Source organism: Hemiscyllium ocellatum, chromosome 29 (assembly GCF_020745735.1).
Source record: "Hemiscyllium ocellatum isolate sHemOce1 chromosome 29, sHemOce1.pat.X.cur, whole genome shotgun sequence".
NCBI classification, from domain to species: Eukaryota; Metazoa; Chordata; class Chondrichthyes; order Orectolobiformes; family Hemiscylliidae; genus Hemiscyllium; species Hemiscyllium ocellatum.
Genome location: NC_083429.1, coordinates 46746593 through 46773436, shown reverse-complemented (window position 1 = coordinate 46773436; position 26844 = coordinate 46746593). Strand labels below are relative to the sequence as shown.

At 41.1% G+C, this 26844-nt stretch overlaps 1 protein-coding gene across 1 annotated transcript; it reads right to left on the bottom strand.

Annotated features, from left to right (window-relative positions):
- Positions 1-1978: 1978 nt before the first annotated feature.
- dpagt1 (dolichyl-phosphate (UDP-N-acetylglucosamine) N-acetylglucosaminephosphotransferase 1 (GlcNAc-1-P transferase)) lies at positions 1979-26760 on the bottom strand. Its single transcript, XM_060846913.1, has 9 exons — positions 26364-26760; positions 21232-21352; positions 17800-18013; positions 16374-16520; positions 12809-12893; positions 9514-9702; positions 9042-9129; positions 5786-5941; positions 1979-4156 (listed from the first exon to the last, which is right to left on the bottom strand). The coding sequence occupies exons 1-9, from the start codon at positions 26618-26620 to the stop codon at positions 4091-4093; spliced, it is 1323 nt and encodes a 440-aa protein (XP_060702896.1). The 5' UTR covers positions 26621-26760; the 3' UTR covers positions 1979-4090.
- Positions 26761-26844: the final 84 nt, after the last annotated feature.

Genomic DNA, 26844 nt, shown 5'->3' with positions numbered 1-26844 from the left:
TCTAAATCAATTTACACTATCTGTTGTGGTGGAATTCAAGCCCGTCCCCAGGATATTAACATGGGACTATTGATTATTACCAGTGGCTCCACATGAGCTTTCTTGGACAACTATTCTTCATCTAGGAATACCAACATTTCCTTCCATGGTTTTTCACTCACATATATCTAACTTCCTTTAAATGGAACTATGCTACTCACCATTATGTCTGCTCTTTGGTTAAAGGTTTTTCCTGAATTTCTCATCAAATTGGTTGTATAGGATGTAAATATTGCAGAAAAAAAGGACCAAAAATTGAAGTTCACTGCAAGACAAAAAAAAACTGTCTCTTAAAACTTAGATATTATGAAAAAAAGTGGAGATAATTGGGGAGAAATTTGCTCTTTTATGTCACCTCAAGTATGAAAAAAGGGTAACCTTGCAATCATTGTGAAAGACACAATCACTGGATGTCACAAAACTCTTTACAATGTGATAATGATGAGCTAATCTTTCACTGTGATGTTTGTGGAGGGATAACATTGGTCCGGACATTGGTAATAACTTCCTTGCTCTTCAAAATTGCATGCTTTCTCTACTTGAGAAGACAGGCTTTAGTTCAACAACTCATCTGAAAGATAACACCACTTCTTGTATGGCACTGGTATACCAGCACTTTTGTGTTCAAGCCCAGGAGTGGAAATTTTTCCCAAGGAACACTGACCCATCCAAAACTACCAATGCAAACTTAATGGTAAGGTCCTGGGGAGTGTTGCTGAGCAAAGAGACTTTGAGGTGCAGGTACACATGGTAGTGAAGACAGCTCTTGTTTTGCTTGCTTTTATTAATCAGTGGATTGAGTATACAGGTTGGGATGTCATGTTACAGCTCAACAAGACATTGTTTTGGCCACTTTTGGAATACTGCATTCAATTCTGGTCTTCCTCCTAGAGGAAACATTTTGTTAAAATGGAAAGGGTTCAGAAAGAACTTGCAACGGTGATGCCAGGGTTGGAGGGCTTGAGCTATAGGGAGAGGCTGAATAGGCTGAGACTATTTTCTGTGGAGCATCAGAGATTGAGGGTGACTTCATTAGAAGTTTGTAAAATCAAGAGTCAAGGTCTTTTCTCTAGGGTAGGGGAGTCCAAAACTAGACAGTATCGGTTTAAGGTGAGAGGGAAAGATTTAAAAGGGACCTGAGTGGCAACATTTTCATGCAGAGGGTGGTGCATGTATGGAATGAACTGCCAGAGGAAGTGGTGGAGGCTGGTGCAATTACAACATTTAATAGGCATCTGGATGGGTATATGAATAGGAGGGGTTTAGAAGGATATGGACCAAATGCTGGCAAATGGGACCAGATTAATTTAGGATATCTGGTCGACTTGGACCGAAGGATCTGTTTCTCTGCTGTACATGTCTGTGAATCTATGATAATTGACTGAACCAAGGATAACACTGCAATAAAAATGGATGAAGGTACTGACCAGCCTCAAAGGGCAAAATAACTCATTCCTGCTGTTATTTCTGACGTTCTCTCAAGAGCAGTAATTAAGTGGAAAGTGCTGGAGGAACTGGACTGAGAATAGAGTTCATGTTTTGAGTCCTATATGATATGAAATTAATAATCTTAAATGTGAGGTTAAGATGTGTTATCTGAAGTTAGCTTTTAAAGGATAAAGTGCCAAAGTATGTATGTGGAATTAGATCACAGTTTAGCCGTCATCTTATTGACTGACTGAAAAGGTTCAAAGAGCAAAATTACCTATTTCCATGTTGGATGTGAAGTATTTTGAGGTGACCAGTTGGAGAAAAGCTACAAATACAAGGATTTCTTTTTGTTTCACCTCAGAACAAAACTCATACTCAATACTCACTTATACCTCACTTGATAACGCACTGCAAAATTATTCCATTTTGAATTCCATGTTATTGGATCATTAAAAAATGCTCTTACTAGTTCCTTTCTTTAAAGATTTTATTTAGATACTGAAGTCACAATCTCAGACTCATGTTTGCCATTTATATTAACCAAATTTCAGAGTATCCGAGTCTCAATTATACACTCGCACACAATTCGTATAATCTAGCACATAAAAAGCAATATGCTCTTGCACTTTAATCAATTATTCATTCATTAATCTTTTCAGTTACCATGCACTGAACTGACGTCATACCACATCAACAGCAATTGAACAAAGGTGTGAATTATTCACACAAAGGACTTATAAACAGTAGGTAGATAACTTCAGTAACCATGTGCATAGCCTGCAACAGCTCATCTTCACAGTGAAAAGTGTCTCTTTCAGACTCAAAATATCCAGACAACAGGATTTCTGCTTCTGATGCAAATTAAGAGTAAATAACAGTGCCAAATTCAGCTTAGTTATTAGTGTGTACCATCAAGACCAACATAATAATTTTATGCATTTTCAAATAAGTTGGTTACAGGTTGATTTGAATTCCAAAATGTTAAAAAAAATTACTAGCACCTGAAGCATGCTAGATGTATTTCAAAGCAACATTTCTTTGACTTTCATGCACTGTATGCTTTGCTCATACATTCATTCCCAGTCTCCATGTATAACACTTGGTTTTCCCAACACAAAAAAAACTAAACAATAGCATTAAAACCAAAAATGCTGTAAACAATCTGCAGGTCTCGCAGCATCTGTGGAGACAGAAATGAAGTCAATACTTCAGGATGACCAGCCTAAACATATTGACTCAGTTTCCCTCTTCACAAATATTGCCTGAATGCTTCCATTTTCTGACATCAGTTTGGATTGCTAGCATCCACGGTATTTTGTTTAAGTGGCAAGCAATTTCTTTGGATTTTTACCCTTGGCAACAGACTGCCGAAAGCAGACTCATTACCAGCCAATGGCATTTGGGAATATCACATGCCTTAAATGTACAAACCACTTTGTTGCAGCTGCTTGACCACCGTTACCTTTTGAATGCAATTTGCCTTTTAAATCAGGATGGCAATTTCACCAGCATTCTGGCCAGGTTATTATCTTTGACCGATCCTGCAAGAGTTGTAAACACTGTATTGTAGACATTGCCAAAATGTTTGCATATTCTGGAAAGTTGTAAGAGTCACCGGAGAATGGGTCACCTAACCAGATTGCATTGTACCCTTTTCACCTGTGTTTGCTTTTATATTTTCCTGAAATTATAAAATGGATGCTGCCTGTTGCATAAGCCTGCAGACATACCCTCTGATATCATATCTAGTGTTTTGACAATAGAGTCATTTTAATATTTGGTCACACCATATTCAAAATTTCAAGCTGCACATTCTTTGGGAGAAGGCTCGGGTATATGAATGGGCTTTCTCCTCACTTACTGCCAGTGTACACTATTGTCTAAGTGAGGACTGTTCTTGGTTCTCAAATTCTTCATTCCTTCAAAGATCCAGTGCACGAACAATGACAGACACTATTTAAATGCTAACACTGTTGAGGAATTGGAAAAGATATTTTATGGCTGAATTTAATTCAGGATGCTAAACTTCCAAGTCTAAACAGGGAAGTGCAATAATACAGGAGCTTGTGCCTTACAGCACATTAGAGTCCAGAATCACTAGAACAAAGAAGATTGAAGGTAAGAATTAGTCTGAAGATGACAAAGACTTCTGGTTTTAAGGTGTTCAAAATACTATACCCACTGTAAAGCAAACTAAAGTCCTTAAATATTGCACTGAATTCTACAGGAACATATATCAATGAGGTGTGCAATACACCAAGTGCATGCTCAGGGAAAATTTACATTGAATTTAAATTATCCCCACTAACTGGAGAAAACATCTTGCCATATTATTTCAAGTGATCCCTTAAAATACATGAACAGAAACTTCCTTATACCATCAACTGATTCCTAAAATTTCTAAGGAAATGGAACCGAAAATCTTCAAACTTAATTCTTGGGCACATTATGTAAGATGAGACAATAGATACTTAAAACAGACAAAAAAAAACATTCATCTAGAGCAGTGATTAACTCTCCAGTATCCCCTGAGTTGGTGTAGTAAGGGGGAATAAGGAAAATAGCTCACTCCCAAAATAGGAATAATCCGTACTATATTTCAAGTATTTTTGATTCAGAATCAAACATCGTAAAACCAGCGGACCAGGTGATAACGGACCATGAAAGCAAACGCACTTCCAGTGACCTGGATGTTGAGAGTGAGAAGACAAACGCAAGGTTAAAAGCACAGAAACAGCAAAACATTCAAATTGGTTTGTGTCCCTGAATCTTTTGTCGAGTTGAACAAATATAAAATGCATTTGATTTAACATATTTAATCAAATAGGTGCCACAGATAATTAAATGCAGCAGTTAAAAACGTAGGAGCTAATACCAGGAGGAGGCTATTCAGCCTTTAACCTGCTCCATCATTCAATAAAATCATGGCTGATCTGGTTCACTTCACTTTCCAATTTGCCCTTGCCTCATAACCACGTACTACCTTTTCCAAAGTCTACAAAACTCTGCCTTGAATAAATATATCCAATGATCCTATCTCCTCTGAAGAGAATTCTACAGACTAATGATTTAGAGTCTAATGTCACCTTTTTTTTTGTCCTAAAACAGGCAATTTACTCTTAAACTGTCCTTTAGCTCTCGTCTCCTCTATTGTTAATTGCAGCCAGTCCATAGACAGGAAACAAAACTCAATCTCCAGGGGTCATAAAACCAATTTTTTCGCAAATTTTATTAATGCATGCATTCAGGGCAAAGTTTTCTGACTAGAATTTGGAAGATCTGCTCAAAAAGACAACAAGCTTTGCTGGAATGATTGTAATGGAGGGGGGCTATGCACATCACTATTATACTTGACAGCATAAATCACATGAATAATAATAAAAATCAGCAGCAAAAAACATTTTCACTCACATCCTCAAAGGACTAGAACACAGACTACTCAGATGTCACAATAGATTGTGGTAATACAGTAAATGTGTGGTATTTAGTTGGAGGAGGAGCGCCTCATCTTCCGCCTGGGAACCCTCCAACCACAAGGTATGAATTCAGATTTCTCCAGTTTCCTCATTTCCCCTCCCCCCACCTTGTCTCAGTCGGTTCCCTCAACTCAGCACCGCCCTCCTAACCTGCAATCCTCTTCCTGACCTCTCCGCCCCCACCCCACTCCGGCCTATCACCCTTACCTTGACCTCCTTCCACCTATCCCACCTCCATCGCCCCTCCCCCTAGTCCCTCCTCCCTACTTTTTATCTTAGCCTGCTTGGCTCTCTCTCTCTTATTCCTGATGAAGGGCTTATGCTCCAAACGTCGAATTCTCTATTCCTGAGATGCTGCCTGGCCTGCTGTGCTTTGACCAGCAACACATTTGCAGCTGTGATCTCCAGCATCTGCAGACCTCATTTTTTACTGGTATTTAGTTTTGGCCACTTTGTTGAGAGTGCTGGTTCATTATTTCTAGTTAAACAAAGTTTGCTGTATCACCAAACATTACAATCCTGCAAAAGGCTGATTTCTACCCTGTTGTCCTAAAGCCAATTATACTTATTAAAAAAAGTCTGTTCCACTTATTGACTGACTGTGGTGAACTGAAAGTAATGGGTTTTGTTCACGTTCACAGGACACAACATCTACCTTTGGTGAATTTGACAAATGTGTACGTATTTACACAGATTATTACAGCAAAATTATAAGAAACCACTAAAGTTGTCCATAGCAACTTTGTCTCCATAGCAACAACACTTTAAAATATCTTCCATCTGCTCTACTGATTAAGTTGAATTGGTGCAAGATTTTTGTTGCCTGCAGCAACTCTCACCTGGATGAACAGAAGTATAATGGTCAGGGTTCTCTCATGTGTAGGGCCAATCAGCTTTAATACGAAGTTTAGCAGAGTGAGGTTGTTGCACTGTATGTACTCTTTGTTGTCTCCAATTCCACGAGTCACTTCTGCCAAATGGAATTTTTCAGCCACCTACAAGAAACAGTGTTAGCATTCATTCCCAAAATGAAGTTTTCACTGCTTCCCCGCTATTTTAAAGAAAGGTGTCCCTCCACATGATTTTGGTCTGATTATCTGTGATTGGCTCATTGGGTGAGATTAGCTAGGTCTCTCATTGTGAAAGGTGCCTTGTGTTGATTTGTCTCACTTTGGGTAAACACAAATTTCATTCGTTTAGGGAGTACATTTTTATTTATTCTCTAACTTGTAATTTTAAATACTGATCACATACAACCAAATCACTGTGGTGCAAACAGCATTAACTTTCTACAAGTAGTCAAAATCAAATCAAGCAAACAGATTTACAAGTCTAGGTCGAAATTACTGAACAAAAGTGTCTACATAAAATAAAAATCTGGCAGTAGTGTGTAGATAATAGTACAATAACATTAACTAAAATAAATTGATGCTTTGTCTACTAAATCAGTAACTAGCAAACCCAACATCAGGAGGAAAATGATGGGTTAAATTAAAAGAAAAATAAATTGAATTTCTACCGTGACAAGTAGCTAAGGCACTAAGTGCTACACAGACAATAAATGTTATAGTTTAAAATGTTTTCAGTGTTGTAACATAGGAAATGCATGTAACAAACTTCCACAAAAGCAACTCAATAACTGCTAGATAATCTGCTTTAGTCATGTTGACTGAGAGATAAAAATTGACAAAGACAGTCAGGCATCTCAAATCAAACTAAAATACTGTGAACTGAAAATGTGTTGCTGGAAAAGCGCGGCAGGTCAGGTAGCATCCAAGGAACAGGAAATTCGACGTTTCGGGCATAAGCCCTCCTGATGAAGGGCTTATGCCCGAAACATCGAATTCCTGTTCCTTGGATGCTGCTTGACCTGCTGCGCTTTTCCAGCAACACTTTTTCAGCTCTGATACTCCAGCATTTGCAGACCTCACTTTCTCCATAAAATACTGTGAACACAAATACTCAAATAAAAACAGAAATTACTGGAGCAACTCAGCAGGTCTGGCAGCATCCATGGAGGAACAGAGTTAACATTTGAAGACTGATATCACCCTTCAAATGGACTTGAAATGATAATGATGGCAGCATCATCTCCACAGATGCTGCCAGATCTACAGAGTCTCTCCAGAATTTTCTATTTTTATATATAGAGATAGTTCCCCTACTTTTCTTTGAAATATCATTACATCTGAATAGGTAAAAAGGGCCTCAATAGAAAGATGCTGTTTCTGGTTGCTGCATTCCCTCAGTGCTGCACTAGAGTGTCAGCCTCACTTTTTACATTCAAGTCATTGGACATCCTTTTGACACAGATACGGTTGCGCAATATCTGTCACTTTAACCCAAAAGGAACTTATATTTACATGAAACCTCAGCATATCTCAAACACTTCATTTACAATAGCACAAGCACAAAGAGTCATGGAACAGTATAGCATGGAAACAGATTCTTCAGGCCAACTTGTCCTTTCCAACCAGGTATCTTAAATTAATCATAGAATCCCTACAGTGTGTAAACAGGCCCATTGGCCCAACAAGGCCACACCGACCCTCTGAAGATTAACCCATCCAGACCCATTCCTCTATCCCATAGCTCTACATTTACTCCTGCTAAAGCACCAAATCTACACATCCCTGAACTCTATGGGTAATTTAGCATGGTCAATTCACCTAGCCTGCACATCTTTGAATTGTGGGAGGAAACCAGAGCACCCAGAGGAAACCAATGCAGACATGGGAGAATCTGAAAACTCCACACAGACGGTCACCCAAGGCCGAAATCGAACCCAGGTCCCTGGTGCTGAGAGACAACAGTGCTAATCACCGAGCCACCGTGCTGCCCCAATCTGATCCCATTTGCCAGCACTTGGCTCAGATGCTTCTAAACCCTTCCTATTCACATATCCATCTAGATGCCTTTTAAATGTTGCAACTGTACCAGCCTCCATCACTTCCTCTGGCAGCTTGTTCCATACACGTATCACCCTCTGTGTGAAAAAGTTGCCCCTTAGGTCCCATCTTCCCTCTCACCTTAAACCTATGCCCTCTAATTCTGGACTCTCCCATCCCAGGGAAAAGACCTTGCCTATTCACCCAATACATGCCCCTCATGATTTTCTAAACCTCTATAAGGTCATCACTCAGCCTCCATTGCTCCAGGGAAAATAGCCCCAGTCTATTCAGCCTCTCCTTATAATATAAACCCTCCATTCCTGGCAACGTTCTTGTAAATCTTTCCCAAACCCTTTCAAATCTCACATCATCCTTCCTATAGCAGGGAGACCAGAACTGTATATAATATTCCAACAGTGGCCTAATCAATGTAATGTACAGCTGCAACATGACCTCCCAACTCCTGTACTCAATACTCTGACCAATAAAGGCAAGCATATCAAATGCCTTCTTCACTATCCTATCTACCTGCGACTTCACCTTCACGGTTACTTCAGACAACTAACAGGACTCTTCTTATTGTTGAATACATAATGGTGGCATGTGAAGGCTATTCCATTTTAATTTCAGTATCTTGTTTTTTGAATGCAGAAGGTTTCAGGCAGATGTGATAACTACATTCGATTAACATGATTTAAACAGAAGTGACACTGGTTGTATTTCACAGCATTAGGACTTGGATTTGTTGCAAGGAAATACATTTTGTTCTAAAGCAAAAATTGCTAAGGAACTAAATGGGGTGTTTCCAAACCAAATTTGGCTCAACTTTACATAGAGAAGCAGTTTTCTCTTCCCTCACATGCAAAAACAAAACTCCTTCCAGCAACATGGTTGGGTGGGAGTCCAACAGCAGGGAGTCCAAAGAGGGACAAAAACATACACACATACAAAGATGGCAAAATGTTCATTATATTTGCATCTTTTGAATTGGCAATATTGCCAGCTCCCAGTATGGAAATTAATAGGTAGCTTTTCCCAATTTTTCCTCCAGTGTTGGTGTGGCTTTCAAGAACCCCTGTTAAATTTACTTCCTCCCCACCATGGTGCAATAACCTTGTTCAGGTCACAATGATAACTGCAGTTACAAAGACATTCCACCCCCAACCAAGGCCATAGAAAACACAGCAGTTAATAAAACAAGTACCCTTAATATGAAATCTCCAAGTCTAGGCAAATCCTTAGTTTTGAACGTTGAATAACTCATTCCCAGTTTTCCAGTACGAGGATCTAATCTGGATGTGAAAGCAGAGAAGTAAAATCTGTATAATGCATTCTTTTCCAGCACATATGTCATATCCTGGATACGTAATACAAGATCTATTTATAGACATATTTACACAGTATCTAAGACAAATTCATGGTTACATATGCAAAAAGCAGTTGAAATCCCAACCTACCAAGTTTAAGCATTTGAAGTTTAACATTTGATACTGACAATGTATTTAAACTATTTTGTGCTCCTTCAAAAAGTTCTCAGTGGCCTTATCTACATTCCTTATAATTAACTGGTTCACAAAGGTTCACCAACAGGTTGCACACAGAAATAGCTGTTTCCTAACAGAGAGTCATTTTCCAGTTCGTACAAATGTATATCTGGTATGTAAACGCGCATGTACCTTGGCAGTCTGTGTCGTGGGCATGGAATGATACGGAAGAGCTGAGGCACTGAATAGAGGAAGTTGAGCACCTGAGGGATGAAGAACAGCATCATGGTCTTACTGAAGTGGCCAAGGATCCCAACCACTGCGAATGTCATTCCCGCAAAGTAACAGAAAGTGTCGCCCACAAAGGCTTTAGAAGGATACCTGCAGCACATGAAGGAGTACAAGTCAAAACAGCTTTCATAAAATAGAGTCATAGAGTTCCAACAATGTGGAAGCAGGCCATTCAACTCATCAAGTCCACACAGACCTTCCAAACAGCACCCAACCCTAATCCTTTTTCCATGGTTAATCCACTTAGCCTGGATATCTCTGGACACGATGGGCAATTTAGCACAGCCAATCAACCTAACCTGCACATCTCTGGACTGTGGGAGTAAACCGGGGCACCCAGAGGAAATGCACGCAGACATGGGGAGAATGTGCACACTCCATATAGACTGTTACTCGAAGGGGGAATTGAACCCAGGTCCCTGGTGCTGTGAGACAGCAGTATTAACCACTGGGCCACCACACTACCAACAAACTGCAACACATCTCCAAATATCCAACATGAAGAGTAAATCACAGTGGAGTAAGGAATTTTGACTGCCTAATCCCCCTCTGTTCTGAAGGTGTACACATGCAGTGATCCCATATTCAGTTTCTTTTTAAAGGTTTTCCATTTTTTGCTGCAGTCTCTGCCTTCTACAAAGGGATATGGAAGCATAACATGACAATCCATTTAGTTGGATTTTCCTTACACTTACCAGTTGCAAAAGGGATTTTAAAAAATGCAACTTTCACAATATGTGGGCATAAAAAGCATGACTGTCCTTTGAGTACAGTACTTGAATTTTCAGACTACTTTCAATAAAGCTCCACAGAGGTTAGTACACATGATTACAGCACATGGGTTAGGGGTAATATATTTAATGATAGTAACATGAGAATAAGAATAAATAGGCTATTTTCAGGGTGATATGCTGTGACTGGTGGGGTACTGCATCCATTGGTGCTTAGGCCCCAACTGTTCACATTCTGAAATCAATAATTTGGGTATGGCAACTAAGTTTAATGTTGGAACTGACAGGAAATTAAGTGGGGACATGTGCGTGAGGATGAAGGGAGACATTTCAAAGGGATTGTGACAAGCTGAGTGAGTGGGCAAAATATGGCAGAAGGAAAATGTGAGGTTATCCATTTTGGTAGGAGGAGAAAAGGTGTAGAGTAGTGTTCCTTCTAATATTTTCTTCTTCTGCGTGGACCTCTAAGTTACGTGCGCAGCAGAGACCAGAACTGAAGTAAATCATGCCGATTGGTGTAAGTGGAACATTGGAGCAGCTGTGGGGACATTAGTGTGGAGTATTCCTTAAAGGATGAGTGTGTGGGAGTGTTAATGTGCTAACAACCTGGGTTGCCTTGTACATAACTCACTAAAAGCTAACATCCAGGCAGAGATGGCAATCTGGAAGACTATTGGTCTGTTGGCCTTTATCACAAGACAGAATATATCTTGCTTCAATTGTTTAGAATCCGCTGAGACTGCACCTGGAGTACTGTGTGCAGTTTTGGTCCAATGCCTAAAGAAGAATATACTTATCACAGAGGAAGTGCAGAGAAGTTTCACCAATTAATTCTTGAGACGGCAGCATTGAGGACACTGGGCCTGTATTCTCTAAAGTATAGAAAACTGAAAGATGATCTCATAGAAACTTAAAATTCATAAAAAGGGACAAATGCAGATGTTTCATTTGATTGAGGTGGATAAGTCCAGAGCCAGAGGACACTGTTATCATTGTATATGGTCTGACGTGATGCCCGAGACCTTACACATTGAGGGAACAGGTTGATGATGTTAATTAAGAGGTGATTGGATGCGAATTGATCATATATAGTAAACAGTCAGATAACGTTTTATTTAGGTAGTGATAGGGACACTAACTCTGAACCATGAGACTTAGCTTCTAAGGTGTGTATTAACATTTCAGAAAACAATGTGATGAGAAAGTATTTTTTAAGAACAGTGGGATGAAAGTTTTATGGAGCATAGTTAACCAAAATAAAACTCTCACTGAAAATGTGGACATTTACACTATTCAAAAACATTTCTCTTCCACTGCATATAACACACAATCTCAGAGTATGGGATGAGTAAGCCATTTTGGATTCAGATAGGGAAAAGTTTCTTCACTCAAAAGATGGGGTATATTTAGTATTCTCCACACGAGGGAGCTATAGAAACTTGGGCCATTAAATAAATTCAAGTCAAAGATTGACAGATTTGTAATTACTAATGATATCAAGGTAGATAGGAATGGCATGGGAATATGTCATTGAGGTAGATGATCATCTGTGATCTAGAACAGTGGAATAGGTTTGAGGAGCTGAATAGCCTGCATGTTTCTAGGTTCCTCGCTTGACAGGTATACCGAAGTAATGAAACTGGGAATCTCCAGGATTGCTTCAATACTTGGCAAATCATTCTCACATGCAAGTGCTTGAAATTAACTGTTCTAAATAATAGATTCCTTATTAAAAAAAAGTATTTCCTCTAATAGAACAGATATTCTGCAGATGTCATCCCACTTGGGACTCGAATAGCTAGTTTCATTTAAAACAACTACGATATGCAAATACAAGCAAATTGCTTTGCAGATTTGCAAGGAATCCAAAGGTCTTTACGTAGAAGTTAGTTTCTAATAAATCCAATAAGAAATTGAAGAGCAATTTGTTTTCTCAATCACGTCGAGATGGCTGGGACAAACAGGAGGCATCTTTAATGTGAAGCCAGCAAAATACATGAAGAAAATAAGAAGAAAAAAGGATATGCAGATAAAGTTGGATGAAATAGATTTGGGAGGCGACTCTGTGGTAATGAAGATCAGTACTGACCAGTTGGTCCGAACTGCCCAATTTTGTGCTGTAACTTTTTATTTTGAAATCAATTTTATACATTAAAGGAGCTTTAAGAATTGAACTTATCTTGGTGTTCTGATGGTCACTAGCTGCAACATTCTATTTGCAAATGATTGCTGCCTTTCTGTACCTTCATATTCCCTTTTGAATGTGGTTTGTTTGATGCATAATTTACTTATTGAGCAGGAAAAAGGCTGAGTCCAAGAAATGCACAGAAAAAAGAAAACATCATTGCAAATATGATTGCTGATGAGTCTACACTTCCTGAGTTGATACTTGCAAGTATCGGGTACATCTGTACCTTGAGTTAATTGTGTGAAGTGAAACAACATAATGTAAAAAGTTACCATACCAGTTATGGTACAGAAGCCCTAAAGTGGTGAAGAAAAATGGTATCATGAAGTACAAGGAGAATATGTGGTCATCTTTGTAGTCACCTAAAAGGAGAAAACAAAAATTGTTAATATTTATTCCATTTGCATTTAAATTTGTTTTCTTTTTTCTCAACACGAATTTACAGCTAAAAGATGTTGCTTTTCTGACACTCTAGGAAGAAAAAAAACTTCCAAAACAAAACAATTCCTTCATCTTGAGACTACTGATTCATAGTGCAACCAGGCCATTCAGCCTCTTAAATCTATTCCACCAACTGGTGTTGGAATGTGTTTCCATGGGTACCCAACTAGCCTAGATTAGCTCAGCCAAACTGATCATCTAATGTAACCATTTGTTCACAGGATATTTTTCCACAGGTGGCCTGACCCAACAATATCCTGATTATCTGATAATTATCACAGTGCTATTTATCACATTGGCTCCTGCATTTTCTGCACTGCAACAGTGATCATATTTCAGATGGACTTAATTGTTTGTAAAACTTTGGCAGCCTGGGATTGTTAAAAGGTGCTATATAAATGTTCAAATTCTTTCACAGCAATACTCTGTCCCAATGTTCTTTGGTGACTTCCTCAGCTATTTCTCCTTCCTCAGTCAGTCACTCTTGACCCTGATCTTGATCCCGGTCTAGTTTGCTCCACTCTGGGAAAATACTCTCAATCGCTATACTGCAATCTGACTTGAACTCCCTTCTTTAATCCATCCATCTTATTTCTCTCACGGTCTTTTTATTTAAAATGTCTTTTCAAAACTTTTTTCTTCTATTATTTTTCACTGGGCCTCCCCATCTGACTATGGCCTCACCTTACACAGACTTGCGTTCCTCAGTACTGTAGCAGATTACAACTAAGAGAGACTTCAAAATTTTGCCCTCCCTGACTTCAGAGAGCTAAGTTGAAAATGTGTTGCTGGTTAAAGCACAGCAAGTTAGGCAGCATCCAAGGAACAGGAAATTCGACGTTTCGGGCCAGAGCCCTTCATCAGGAATGAAGACCAACTGCCTGACCTATAGCACCACCCTGGCTAGGATTGGCCGAGAATACAAATCAGGGATCTAACATTTGGTAGTTAGTTTCACTAATGTTTGTGCTTATCTTGGGTTAAATGATAAAAGAATGAGCTTGGTGTTTATACAATGTTTTTTAAACAGAGTTTAGATCAGCCAAAGTATCTAATATAAAATTAACTCTCTTTTTGTGCTTTGGCCATTGCTACATAGGAAATGTGTCTAAACGGAGAGTGTCCTTTTTGATATGAAACATCATAAATTAAAGACTAAGATGAGGAGGAATTCCTTCTCGCAGAATGTTGTGTGTCTTTGGACCTCCTTGCCACAGAGAGTTGTGGGGACACAATCCTTTTGTATATTTAAGGCTGAAGTAGATAAATGTTTGATTGGTAGGAGAAATCAAGGGTTACAGGGAACAGGCAGGAAAGTGGACTTGGGAAATGTTGAATCGGCCATGATTCTATTGAATGGCACAGCAGGCTCAAGGGGCCGAACTGCCTACTACTGTTCATATTTCTTAACCTGATGGTCTAAATAATAATTTGTTTTTATATGTTTTGCCCTTTTAAAGAATACTCAGTCAAAATACTACTGTGGAAATGCAATATACAATCTAAAGTAGAAAATGCTGGAAATATCCAAGTCTACTGGCATCTGTAGAGACCAAAACAATTTTAGTCAGATTGATGATCTTTCAGGTGAAAGTTTAGAAAGTGTAGAATCAAAGAATCATATAGTTCAATTCCCGAGCTAGGTGAGGTCACCATTAAAGTCCCACTTTCTTGATCTTGCCCCTTGCCTGGAGTTTTGTGACCTGCAGGTGAAATCACCGCCAATTGTCTTTAATAAGAGACAAGGCCCATATCCCTGAAGTTTTTTTTTACAGCAGAGATACAGCCATTATGTCTGCACTCGTCATCAAGCATTTATCTACTCTGATCCTATTTTCCAGCACTCCGTCTGTAGTCTTCAGTTTGGTCTATCAGATACTCATCTAAATACTTCAACAATGTTGAGAAGCTTCCTGCCTGAACCCTCTTAGGCAGTGAGTTCTAGATACACACAAGCCTCTGGGCGTAGAAAAAAAAATCAAATTGTCTCTGAACCTCCTGATCTTTATCTACAGATTTTAAAAATGTATTTTTGCTCCCAAGTGCAAAGAACGTTAATGCAAGGGAATATAGCACTGTCCTTTTTTAATTCCTTATTTCAACATCAAAGATCGTCAGGCTAGATACAGATTCTGTAGGACAGCAATATGGCTACAACTCAAAGAGCATCCAGTGTCAATGTGTAAAAAAGGCGAGGGTGAAACATTATCTAAAACATACGTTTTGCAACTCCATAAAGCAGCAAGTAGCTACAGTTCAACCTATGATAGGAACATTGGAGAGGCTGAATGGCCAACCTTCCTGTTCTACCATTCAATGAGATCCTGGCTGATCTGTGGCCTAACTCCATACAGCTGCCTTTGGCCCATATCCCTTAATACTTGTGCCTAACAAAACAAAAAGATTTATCTCAGATTTAAAACTAACAACTGATTCTTACTGTCATTTGCGAAAGTTTTCCAAACAGCTAACACCTTTTGTACATGGAAGTGCTTCCTCGCATCTCTCCTGAACAGTTCAGCCCAAATTCTCAGACCATGTTCCTCAGTTATAGATTCTCCAACATTTATCTACCCTCTCTTTTCCTCTTCATATCTTGAAGGTTACAATAAGATCACCCTTTAAATCTCTAATTTCCAGATAAGTCTGTATCAGCTCTCCTCATAACTTAACCCCTGAAATCTAGGCATCATTCTGATAACCTATGTTGTACTCCAGCATAGACGGTACATGACATTAGGATAAAAAACACTTCCATAATTTATCTTTATTCTGTGAATCATTATTGCACCTAATTTTGTATCTAGTTAATAAGTTCTCTTAAAATCTTAGTGTTAAGGTATTTGAAATACTGAATTTTTTTTGATTAGATTAGATTACTTACAGTGTGGAAACAGGCCCTTCGGCCCAACAAGTCCACACCAACCCGCCGAAGCGCAACCCACCCATACCCCTGCATTTACCCCTTTACCTAACACTACGGGCAATTTAGCATGGCCAATTCACCTGACCTGCACATCTTTGGACTGTGGGAGGAAGCCGGAGCACCCAGAGGAAACCCCCACAGACACGGGCAGAATGTGCAAACTCCATACAGTCAGTCGCCTGAGTCGGGAATTGAACCCGGGTCTCTGGCGCTGTGAGGCAGCAGTGCTAACCAATGTGCCACCGTGCCGTGGAATCAATTCTTCCAAATTTTTACTGGAAAATGATGGGATCCACTCTTTCACATTATATAAGCTGACCATATGAGGAAAGGGGCAGAGTATCATGGCATTATCAAAACAATTAACTGGATTCAGGAAGAACAACACAAACCCCAAACATAAAGTAAGATGAAAAAGTCCTGCCTTCGAGAACATGAGGCTGAAACATCTAAATCCACATTCTGGTCAACTTACCATTTAACTCGACTAAATTGAAAACAATGATGGACATGGCAATCACCAGAGACTGTCCAGCCTCAATGCCATTGATGCCTGCCAGAATGTTGATAGCATTTGTACAGAAGACTGCTAGCATTCCCATATATGCATAATACAGGATTCCTGAAAGGGTACAACATAAACAGAGAGATGGATATTTACACAGGAGTTTATTTGATGCGTCCAATCGAGGAAAAAATCCATTTTATTTGGTATTCAAATCTACTGACCCTCCAAAAATTAAAACTTACAACATTGCTTTACATCAAAAACAGGTTAACTCCCAATTAAAATAGATCTTAAATAAGCATGATCCTAGTTAACTTGTGAAAGGAATTATTTCCTGCATACGCTTAAAAATAGATATAAATACTGCCTCATGACTATATCAATGCATACCCAAATGCAATGTTAGCAAAACTAGCAAACAAAAATCAGAATAAAAATTTCTTGATATAGGTTATACATCTTCACTGGTCTGCCTGCACACGACTTCCCTTTTGAGATCACTAGGGAGTTAGCTAGCTCAGTTAGCTGGACAGCTGGTTTGCGAGGCACAGCGATGACAGTTTCAATTCCTGCATTGACTGAGGTCATCATGAAGGACCCTCCCTTCATCGGAGGTGTGGCGACTTTAAGTTAAACCATCACTGGTCATCTCTCTAATGTTTTCATATGGTATGATCGGCTATGTTGACTTTATCTTTGAGATTACTATCCTGTAACTACATGCTAGATCCATTATTCACTATACCACCCTCCTTTTGCTCTGTGGCAGTGTCACCAACACCTCCCCACACACACACATACGCACACACCCCCATACCAAGTTGACATTGCAATGGTCCTTAACAACCTCTATTTATAATGCTAATGTCCATTATAAATCTCCAACTGTAAATGACCAGCCTAACACAGTTTGGGTTCAATAATGATTGCTTACAAAAGGGAAACAGATTGGCTTGTCGACGCATAACATTTTGTGAAGTTGCTTCACTAATTCCATGTTGTTATAAACATAAAATTTACCACAGAGTAGAATCTTGGCACTATTGTGTGTATTAACAATAGAAAATGCTAAAGACCAGACTTATAATAAATACTACACCTGTTTCTCACAAACCTGCGAAGATCAAAAGTGAAGTAAACTCCCTTTTTGTTTTAGTTGAACAGCAGCTATGATGCCAAAACATCAAGAGATGGCTAGCTATAGCACTTGGGGAATGGGATGAAAGGTTATGGGGAAAAAGCAAGATTATGCTATTGAGTTGGGTAATGAGCCAAGATCGAGATGAATGGCAGAGCAGACTCAAAGGGCCGAATGGCCTTGTCCTGCTCCTATCTTCTATGTTGCTATGATAATGCTGCTAGCATGTAGTAGACTCCAAGATTCAGAACTTACCCAAGTCCAAATGGAGACCCAAAAGAAAGCGAAATGGCTTTGGCACGACAATCATGGTATTACCAAAGTTGGTAAAGTACACCATGAGAAGGGGCAGGGATGCCATGGTCGGCAGTAGCAACTTGTGTCTCCATTGCAAGTTCAAGACGTCATCTGCGAACCCCAGGAATATCATGCAGCAGATGGCAAGGAGTGCACCAATCAGCTGTACAAACTGAGAACACAAATTCAAATAAAATTACGGCATTAAAAATTTTTAGCAATGCCTTCATACTTTGTCTCTCTTTCTCCTGTGATTCACGGCACAAATCTCTATGAAATGCCAGTTTCTATTCATGCTACTGCCAGATGCTCGAAGAGGCAAGTTAATGCAATTTAGACATCATTTTTCTGTCTTCTGAGTTTTATTGTAGAGGTAAAAACAATGACTGCAGATGCTGGAAACCAGATTCTGGATTAGTGGTTCTGGGAGAGCACAGCAGTTCAGGCAGCATCCAACGAGCAGCGAAATCGATGTTTTGGGCAAAAGCCCTTCATCAGGAATAAAGGCAGTGACCCAGAAGCGTGGAGAGATAAGCTAGAGGAGGGTTGGGGTGAGGAGAGGGTAGCATAGAGTACAATGGGTGAGTGGGGGAGGAGATGAAGGTGATAGGTCAGGGAGGAGAGGGTGGAGTGGATAGGTGGAAAAGGAGCTAGGCAGGTCGGACAAGTCATGGGGACAGTGCTGAGCTGGAAGTTTGAAACTAGGATGAGGTGGGGGAAGGGGAAATGAGGAAGCTGTTGAAGTCGATGTACACCATCTGGATACCCAATGAGGCCTCATGTCTTTACATGACACCCCAATTTATGGCACTCTGGGTAAAATATGTCTGTTCCACAGTGCTTTTGTCAAAATTTTCAATTTGTCTGCTATTTATCAACACCATTGTAAAACTAAATACTTCAGACAATTTTTATTGGGGCAAGCATGTGAAAAATATTATTTGTTTTGACAAATACATTTATAATACATGATAAATGTATGTGTTTACACACCACCTTTAATGTTCCAAGACACACTCAGAACTGTCAGAGTCAGAGATGTATAGCACGGAAACAAACCCTTCTGATCCAACTCAACCATGACAACCAGACATCTTAACCTAATCTCGTCCCATTTGCCAGCATCTGGCCCACATCCCTCTAAACCCTTCCTATTCATATACCTATCCAGATGTTTCTTAAATGTTGCAATTATACCAGCTTCCACCACTTCCTCTGGCAGCTCATTCCATACAAGCACCACCCTTTGTGTGACAGATTTGCCCCTTAGGTCCCTTTTAAATCTTTCCTTTCTCATCCTGAACCTATGCTCTCTAATTCTGAACTCCCCCAACCCACGGAAAAGACCTGGTCTAGTTACCCTATTAGATTTTATAAACCTGAGATCACCCCTCAGCCTTTGACACTCCAGTGAAAACAGCCCCAGCCTATTTGGTCTCTCCCTATAGCTCAAAAACCCTCCAACCCAGGCACATCAGATAAAACTTAACATTAGGTTACATAGAAAGAATGTAAGGACAGGTGACCAAAAGCTTTGTAAAAAGGTGACTGTAAACTTCTTTTAGATTGAGAAGAAAACATTTTCACAACAACAATCTACAACTTTCATCCCCTTATAAGGCTGCAGGTATGATGAATAAAATTCATATTTATGGAACATCTTAGACATGTCACACAAGCATGATAAAACAAATGAGCCACATTAGAACATAGTGGATCTGATGACCAGTAGCTTGGTCCAACAAATAGACTTTAGGAAGTGTCATCAAGGAGGAACATGAGGTGGAGGAGCTTAGGGATGGAATTCAATACTAACATCAATTCTTTTAGCCCAACATCAGAAATGTGGGAGCACAAAACTGTCTGGTTAAAGGAACCGGTTCAGCAATGTGACTGCTGGGACAGAGAGCACAGGACACTGGTGGATGGTCAAAAGTTCACAGATGACGCATACCCAGTTCCATGTTACTGAAACAACAAGGAAGATTACTGATGTGGTATTATACATACAAGCTTTGGGAACTCATGGACGTTACCTCAAGATAATAATAAAGGATGTGCATTTATATTGTGAATTTTATGACCACTGCGTGCTTTACAGTTCATGAGGTATTATCTTGAAATGTATCATTGTTGTAACGTATAAGATTATATAATACCATAAATGGTTGCTTGATTTGTCAATTGTTTTCCATTATGGATGTAGGTTTTCTCGCTGAGCTGGAAGGTTCATTTTCATATATTTCGTCACCATACTAAGTAACATGTTCAGTGAGCCTCCGGACGAAGCATTGCCGATGGTTCCTGCTTTCTATGTTTGGGTTTCCTTGGGTCGGTGATGTCATTTCCTATGGTGACACCATTTCTTGTTCTTTTTCTCAGGGGTGGTAAATGGGATCCAAGTCAATGTGTTTATTGATAGAGTTCTGGTTGGAATGTCATGTTTCTGGAAATTATTGTGCATGTCTCTGTTTGGCTTGTCCTAGGGTGGATGTATTGTCCCAGTCAAAGTGGTGTCCTTCCTTATCTGTATCAAACCCACCAACACACTAAAACAGCAGCTAATCAACTTGAAAGACCCTATACAGCCAATGAGCAATAAGCAAAACTAGTGTCATTTACAAAATACTTTGCAAAAACTGTAACAAACACTACATTGGACAAACAGACAGAAAACTAGCCACCAGGATACATGAACATCAACTAGCCACAAACAACATGACTCCCTCTCTCTAGTATCCATACAGATAAGGAAGGACACCACCCCAACTGGGACAGCACACCCGTCCTAGGACCTGCCAAACAGGGACATGTACGAGAAGTCCTAGAAGCACGACATTGCGACCGGAACTCTATCAACAAACACATTGACTTGGATCCTGTTTACCACCCCTGAGAAAGAGAGCAGGAAATCACATCACCATAGGAAATGACATCACTACAGAAAAATGATGTCACCAACCCAAGGAAACCCAAACATATAAATAGAAAGTAGGAAACACCAGCAGTGCTTCGTCCAGAGGCTCGCTGAAGATATTACGTAGTATAGAGACAAAACGTCCGAAAATGAACCTTCCAGCTCAGTGAGCAAACCTACATCCAGAACCTCAACCTGAGCTGCAAATCTTCTCAAAACTCGCTAATTGTCCATTATATTTGTCATGCAAAGGACTAAACTGAATTAACATTGCTCAGTCCCTCTGGTGTTTGTGCAGTCTCGAGGAGATCACAGATGAATTTCAGATTTGACCACCCAGTATTGCTGTTAAAGTATTTGAGGTACAAGGTAACATTGTCTGAGTTAGGAATAGCATACTGAAAACCTGCTTAGGGTATATGATAGCAATCCATACAAACGAGGCATTTGTGGGTCAGAAGCGAATAACTTACCACATCATGAGGAAAGCTGATACATTGCTCTTTCACCCAGCAATGCAGAAAGGGAACAGGGATGAAACAGAAAAGAATGATGAGGAATACAACACCACTGATTACTCCCTGGGATTCTGGGCTGCAAGACAAATAAACAGAAATTTAACAGGAATGCAACTGAACAAAAGTCACTCTTTAACAAATAGTTTTGAACAGAGGCATCCAAGCATGAGTTAAAATTTTATAGCATTACCAGGCTGGCTGTATGATTGAGAAGTGAGCTGAAAGCATATTACTTTGCGAAATATTGCAGTGTTTGTTTCCTTTGATAGGACAGCTTAGTTTATTAACCCAAAAAAGTCCTAATACCTTCAGTGATGTGCAAAGTTAACATTACATCAATAACGTTAGCCAATGAAAAGTGTCAACTGTGGTTCACAGGCTGAAGTAACATGTCAGAATTAGAAAGTTGTAAGTTTAAATCCCATTTTGGAGAGCTGAGCACATAATCTCTGCTAAGATTCGACTGCAGTACTGACTGAGCGCTGCACTGTTAAAGCTGCCATCTTTCAGGTGTGTTATTAAAATTAGGCCCTGTTTCTTTTTCAGATAGATGTAAATTATCCTACAGCACTGTTGCGAAAAAGGGCAAGAGAGTTCTCTATACTGCATGGAATAACACTTACACTAAAAACAGAACATCTGCTCACTGTTTAGTAAGCAACCTGACATTTTTCCTACATGTAGATCTGGGTGTTCAGGCCCATGGTACCCTGAAGGTGGTAACGCAGGTCAATAGAGTGATCAAAAAAGCATACAGCATGCTTTCCTTCATTGGACTGGTTACTGAGTACAAGAGTTGGCAGGTCATGTTACAGTTGTATAAGACCTTGGTTTGGCCACATTTGGGATACTGCATATAGTTCTGGTCGCCACGTTACCAAAAGGATGTGGATACTTTGGAGACGGTGCAGAGGACGTTCACCGGGACATTGCCTAGTATGAAGAGAGGTTGAGTCAATTAGGATTATTTTCATTAGAAAGACAGAGGTTGGGGGGGGGGGACATGATTGAGGTCTACAAAATCATGAGAGGTATAGACAGGGTAGACAGCAAGAAGCTTTTGCCCCACAGTGGGGAACTCATTTACTAGTTCAAGATGAAAGGGGAAAAGTTTAAGGGAGATATGTGTGGCAAGTTTTTTCTGCAGAGGGCAGTGGTTGTCTGAAATGCGTTGCCAGCAGAGTGGTAGAGGTAGACACGATAACGTCATTTAAAGATTTATCTAGTCAGATACATGAATGGGCAGGGAGGAGAGGGATACAGATCCTTAGAAAATAGGCAGCAGGTTTAGATAGAGAATCTGGATCAGCATGGGCTTGGAGGGCCGAAGGGCTTGTTCCTGTGCTGTAATGTTTGTTGTTCTACATTACAACGGTGAATACACTTAAAAACTATTTCATTGGCAAAGAGCATTTTTGACCATCACAAGATCATTCAAGTCACTCTATAAATGCAAGTCCTTCCTTTCCACTCCCATCAGGACAAATTGACATTCCCTGTTTTAGTTACATGTAACATTGCATTTCAATACTGGCAAGTGTATTGAGGCATGGGAGAATGAAATATGGCTGGTTAGTTACCTTGGCTATATGGCTAGTATGTGGATCAGAGCAACACCAGCTACAAGGAGCTCAATCCCTATCTTGGCGGAGGTAAACCTGGGACACACCTTGTTCTGGCCCAGTGTAAAATTACAATACAAAGGTGATTCTTTAATCCTCAAATCGAGGATGCTACTGAAAAGTAGTTATCAGGCACGAAATGGATTACTTACATTTGTGTATTATTATTCATGAGATGTGTTTAGAAACATAATGTTCAGCAATCAGATGTCTAGAAATACAAAATTTGTAGCACCCAACCAATAAATTTCTGATCGTTTTGAAATAGACTGATCAACTACCAAGAAAATTCAACTTTTACATGAGTTTGGTAGGACCAAATTTTGAGTTAAAATGGAGGGGTTGACTTTTGCACATTTAAAATCTTTGGAGGTCTGAAATCCCACCTCATCTATTACCTTGGTAATGTACAGTTGCCTCATAGAAACGGTTCCTGCCAAAGTTTGGATACTTTAGCAAGAAGTGGAACTATATTAACTGATATTCACATTCACACAGTATATTAAAGTGGGCTCAGCTTGAAAATTATTTCATTTGCTGTAAATTCTTTGAAGCTTCTGCTGGTCATGAAAAGCCTGATATAAATGAAAGCTAACTTACCCAGCAATGAGGTACTAATTACTCAGAGATCAGCACCACCAGGTGAGATATGGAGTTCACGGACCTGACATCAGAATCCCAAAGCAACCACTCAACTAGAACTTAGTCAAGGGGGAGATTTCAGGAGGATAGTGGGGAAACATTTTAGGGATGCCCTCAAAGCATAATTGAAGACGTCAAACAAACACACCTGTGGATTCGTGGATGACCTGAGCTTACGATTAACCAGAATTTAGGTTTATCCGGGAAAGCACCAAACAGATTAAGACTTCATTGAATTGGTTTCAGGCTATTGGATAGAGTGCACCAAATAACCCATTTCACCAACCCCTCAATCAACACCACACAGAAGAGTCCACAGACAACATGAGCGACTTTTCTGCTATCTCAAAACCTGTTGAACTGCAGTAGTGGCGAGTCATACTCAATCCAGAGGGACTACTTATGAAGGAGATAGCAATATGAATGGGAGTCTCTCTTTCTTCTTCATTCTCTTGGCACAGACACACTCAGAATATTAGAGTCATAGAGATGTACAGCACAGAAACAGACCCTTTGGTCCAACCTGTCCATGCTGACCAGATATCCCAACCCAATCTAGTCCCACCTGTCAGCACCCAGCCCATATCCCTCCAAATCCTTCCGATTCATATACCCATCCAAATGCCTCTTAAATGTTGCAATTGTACCAGCCTCCACCATATCCTCTGGCAGCTCATTCTATACACATTCCACCCTCTGCATGAAAAAGTTGCCCCTTAAGTCTCTTTTATATCTTTCCCCTCTCACCCTAAACCTATGCCATCTAGTTCTGGACTTCCCCCACCCCAGGGAAAGACTTTGTCTATTTATCCTATCTATGCCCCTCATAATTTTAGAAACCTCTATAAGGTCACCCCTCAGCCTACGACACTCCAGGGAAAACAGCCCCAGCCTGTTCAGCCTCTCCCTATAGCTCAAATCCTCCAACCCCGGCAACATCCTTGTCAATCTTTTCTGAACCCTTTCAAGTTTCACAACATCTTTCTGATAGGAAGGAGACCAGAATTGCACACAATATTCCAACAGTGGCCTAACCAATGTCCAGTACAGCAGCAACATGACCTCCCAACTCCTGTATTCAGTACTCTGACCAATAAAGGAAAGCATACCAAATGCCTTCTTCACTTTCCTATCTACCTGTGACTCCACTTTCAAGGAGCTATGAACCTGCATTCCAAGATCTCTTTGTTCAATAACACTCTCTGGGACCTTACTATTAAGTGTATAAGTTCTGCTAAGATTTGCTTTCCCAAAATGCAGCACCTCACATTTATCTAAAGTAAACTCATCTGCCATTTCTCAACCCATTGCCCATCTGATCAAGATCCTGTTGTAATCTGAGGTAACCCTCTTCACTGTCCACTACACCTCCAATTTTGGCATCACCTGCAAACTTACTAACTATACCTCTTATGCTCATATCCAAGTCATTTATGTAAATGATGAAAAGTAGAGGACCCAGCACGAATCTTGTGGCACTCCACTGGTCACAGGCCTCCAGTCGGAAAAACAACCCTCCACCACCACCTATCTTTGAGCCAGTTCTGTATCCAAATGGCTAGTTCTCCCTGTATTCTGAGAGATCTAACCTTGCTAACCAGTCTAATACGGGAAACCTTGTCGAACGCCTTACTGAAGTCCATATAGATCATATTTACAGCTCTGCCCTCATCAATCCTCTTTGTTACTTCTTCAAAAAAATCAATCAAGTTTGTGAGACATGATTTACCATGCATAAAGCCATGTTGACTATCCCTAATCAGTCCTTGCTTTTCCAAATACATGGATATCCTGCCCCTCAGGATTCTCTCCAACAACTTGTCCACCACTGACATCAGGCTCTCTGGTGTTATACCAGTCACACTGGTGGCACATGATGCACACTGAAGGCATAGCAACACTGGCGCCTGCCTCAGTCAAGTCTTTTCCAGTTGAAACACTCTACCAGGTTACAACTCACCCTGGTGCCAACTATTACTGTTCACGGCTGGCATGACCATGCCTCCCATTCCATGTGCAGGCTGTGCTCCTCATTCCCAGCCTAAGCTTCCCTCCCCAGGCTAAGCCTCCACTCCCTGAATCTCTGCTTCCCCCTCCCACCCACACCCACACCCCCACACACACCCACCCTCAAGGCTCTGTCCAAGGTCTCTCCCCATCTTCCCAGAGTCTTACCTCTCCCTCCCCAGGTTTTACCCCAAGGGTTAACACCCCCCCAGACTGTCTCTCTCTTCCTCCCCCCACCCCCAGAGTGTGTCTCCCCCACCTCCCCCAGGGTTAACCCTCCCCAGACTGTCTCCCTTACAGTGTCCCTCCCCTCCTAGTGAGAGTGTCCCCCCCTCCCCCCAGTGGGTTCCTACCCACCCTTCCCCCACCCCAGTGGGTTTCTCGCCCTCCCTTCCCCCTCCTCTCCCACCCTACCCCAGTGGGTTTCTCACCCCACCCCCTCCCCCAATGGGTTTGTCCCCACCCTGTTTACCCCCCCCCCCACCAAATGGGTTTGTCCCCACCCCCCAAATGGGTTTGTCCCCACCCCCCAAATGGGTTTGTCCCCACCCTGTTTACCTCCCCAGTGGGTTTGTCCCCCCTCCCCAGTGGGTTTGTCCCCCTCCCCCCAGTGGGTTTGTCCCCCTCCCCCCAGTGGGTTTGTCCCCCCTCCCCAGTGGGTTTGTCCCCCTCCCCCCAGTGGGTTTGTCCCCCTCCCCCCAGTGGGTTTGTCCCCCCTCCCCAGTGGGTTTGTCCCCCTCCCCCCAGTGGGTTTGCCCCCCTCCCCCCAGTGGGTTTGCCCCCCACACCCCCGGGCTCCCCCCCGGGCTCACTCACATTTGCTGTTTGGAGGTTTTGTTGAGGTCGATCCCATAGAGCCTGGCGGCGATGAAGTGCTCCCTGAAGGCGGGGATGAGGATGAGGGTTCCCAGGAAGCCCAGGAACGAGCAGCTCAGGTTGATGAGCAGGGGGAGTGTGGGCAGGGCCGACATCGGGGGGGGGGGGGGATTCAACAAGAACCAGAGAAAACGCGGCAAACCGAATGAAGTCAGCTCCCACGGCACGGAAACAAACTCGGCGTCTGGAGGTGACATTCGCACACCATGCCAGTAGAGTCGGTGTCACCGCGTGAAGAGGTAGCGTTCTCCCTGTTTCATTCCCCCCAATGTCCGGGACCGGGTCCGCAATCAAGCTCCAGGTCGGACTAGGCCTCAACGAGCGAGCGCGCGTGCGCTGCCAGTTGCACATGCGCACTCGCACCATCCGGCGCCATGCATGCTGGGAGTTGTAGTCACTTCCCACTTGCTCCAGGTGAGTT

Excerpts from the sequence above, each read along its gene's own strand:
- dpagt1 (XM_060846913.1), bottom strand. The coding sequence starts at position 26,620 with ATGTCACCTCCAGACGCCGAGTTTGTTTCCGTGCCGTGGGAGCTGACT. Across the intron at positions 21,353-26,363 it reads AAAACCTCCAAACAGCAAAT|CCCAGAATCCCAGGGAGTAA; the intron begins GTGAGTGAGCCC and ends TTTGTCTTGCAG. Across the intron at positions 16,521-17,799 it reads GGGTCTCCATTTGGACTTGG|GAATCCTGTATTATGCATAT; the intron begins GTAAGTTCTGAA and ends GTACCCTTTCAG.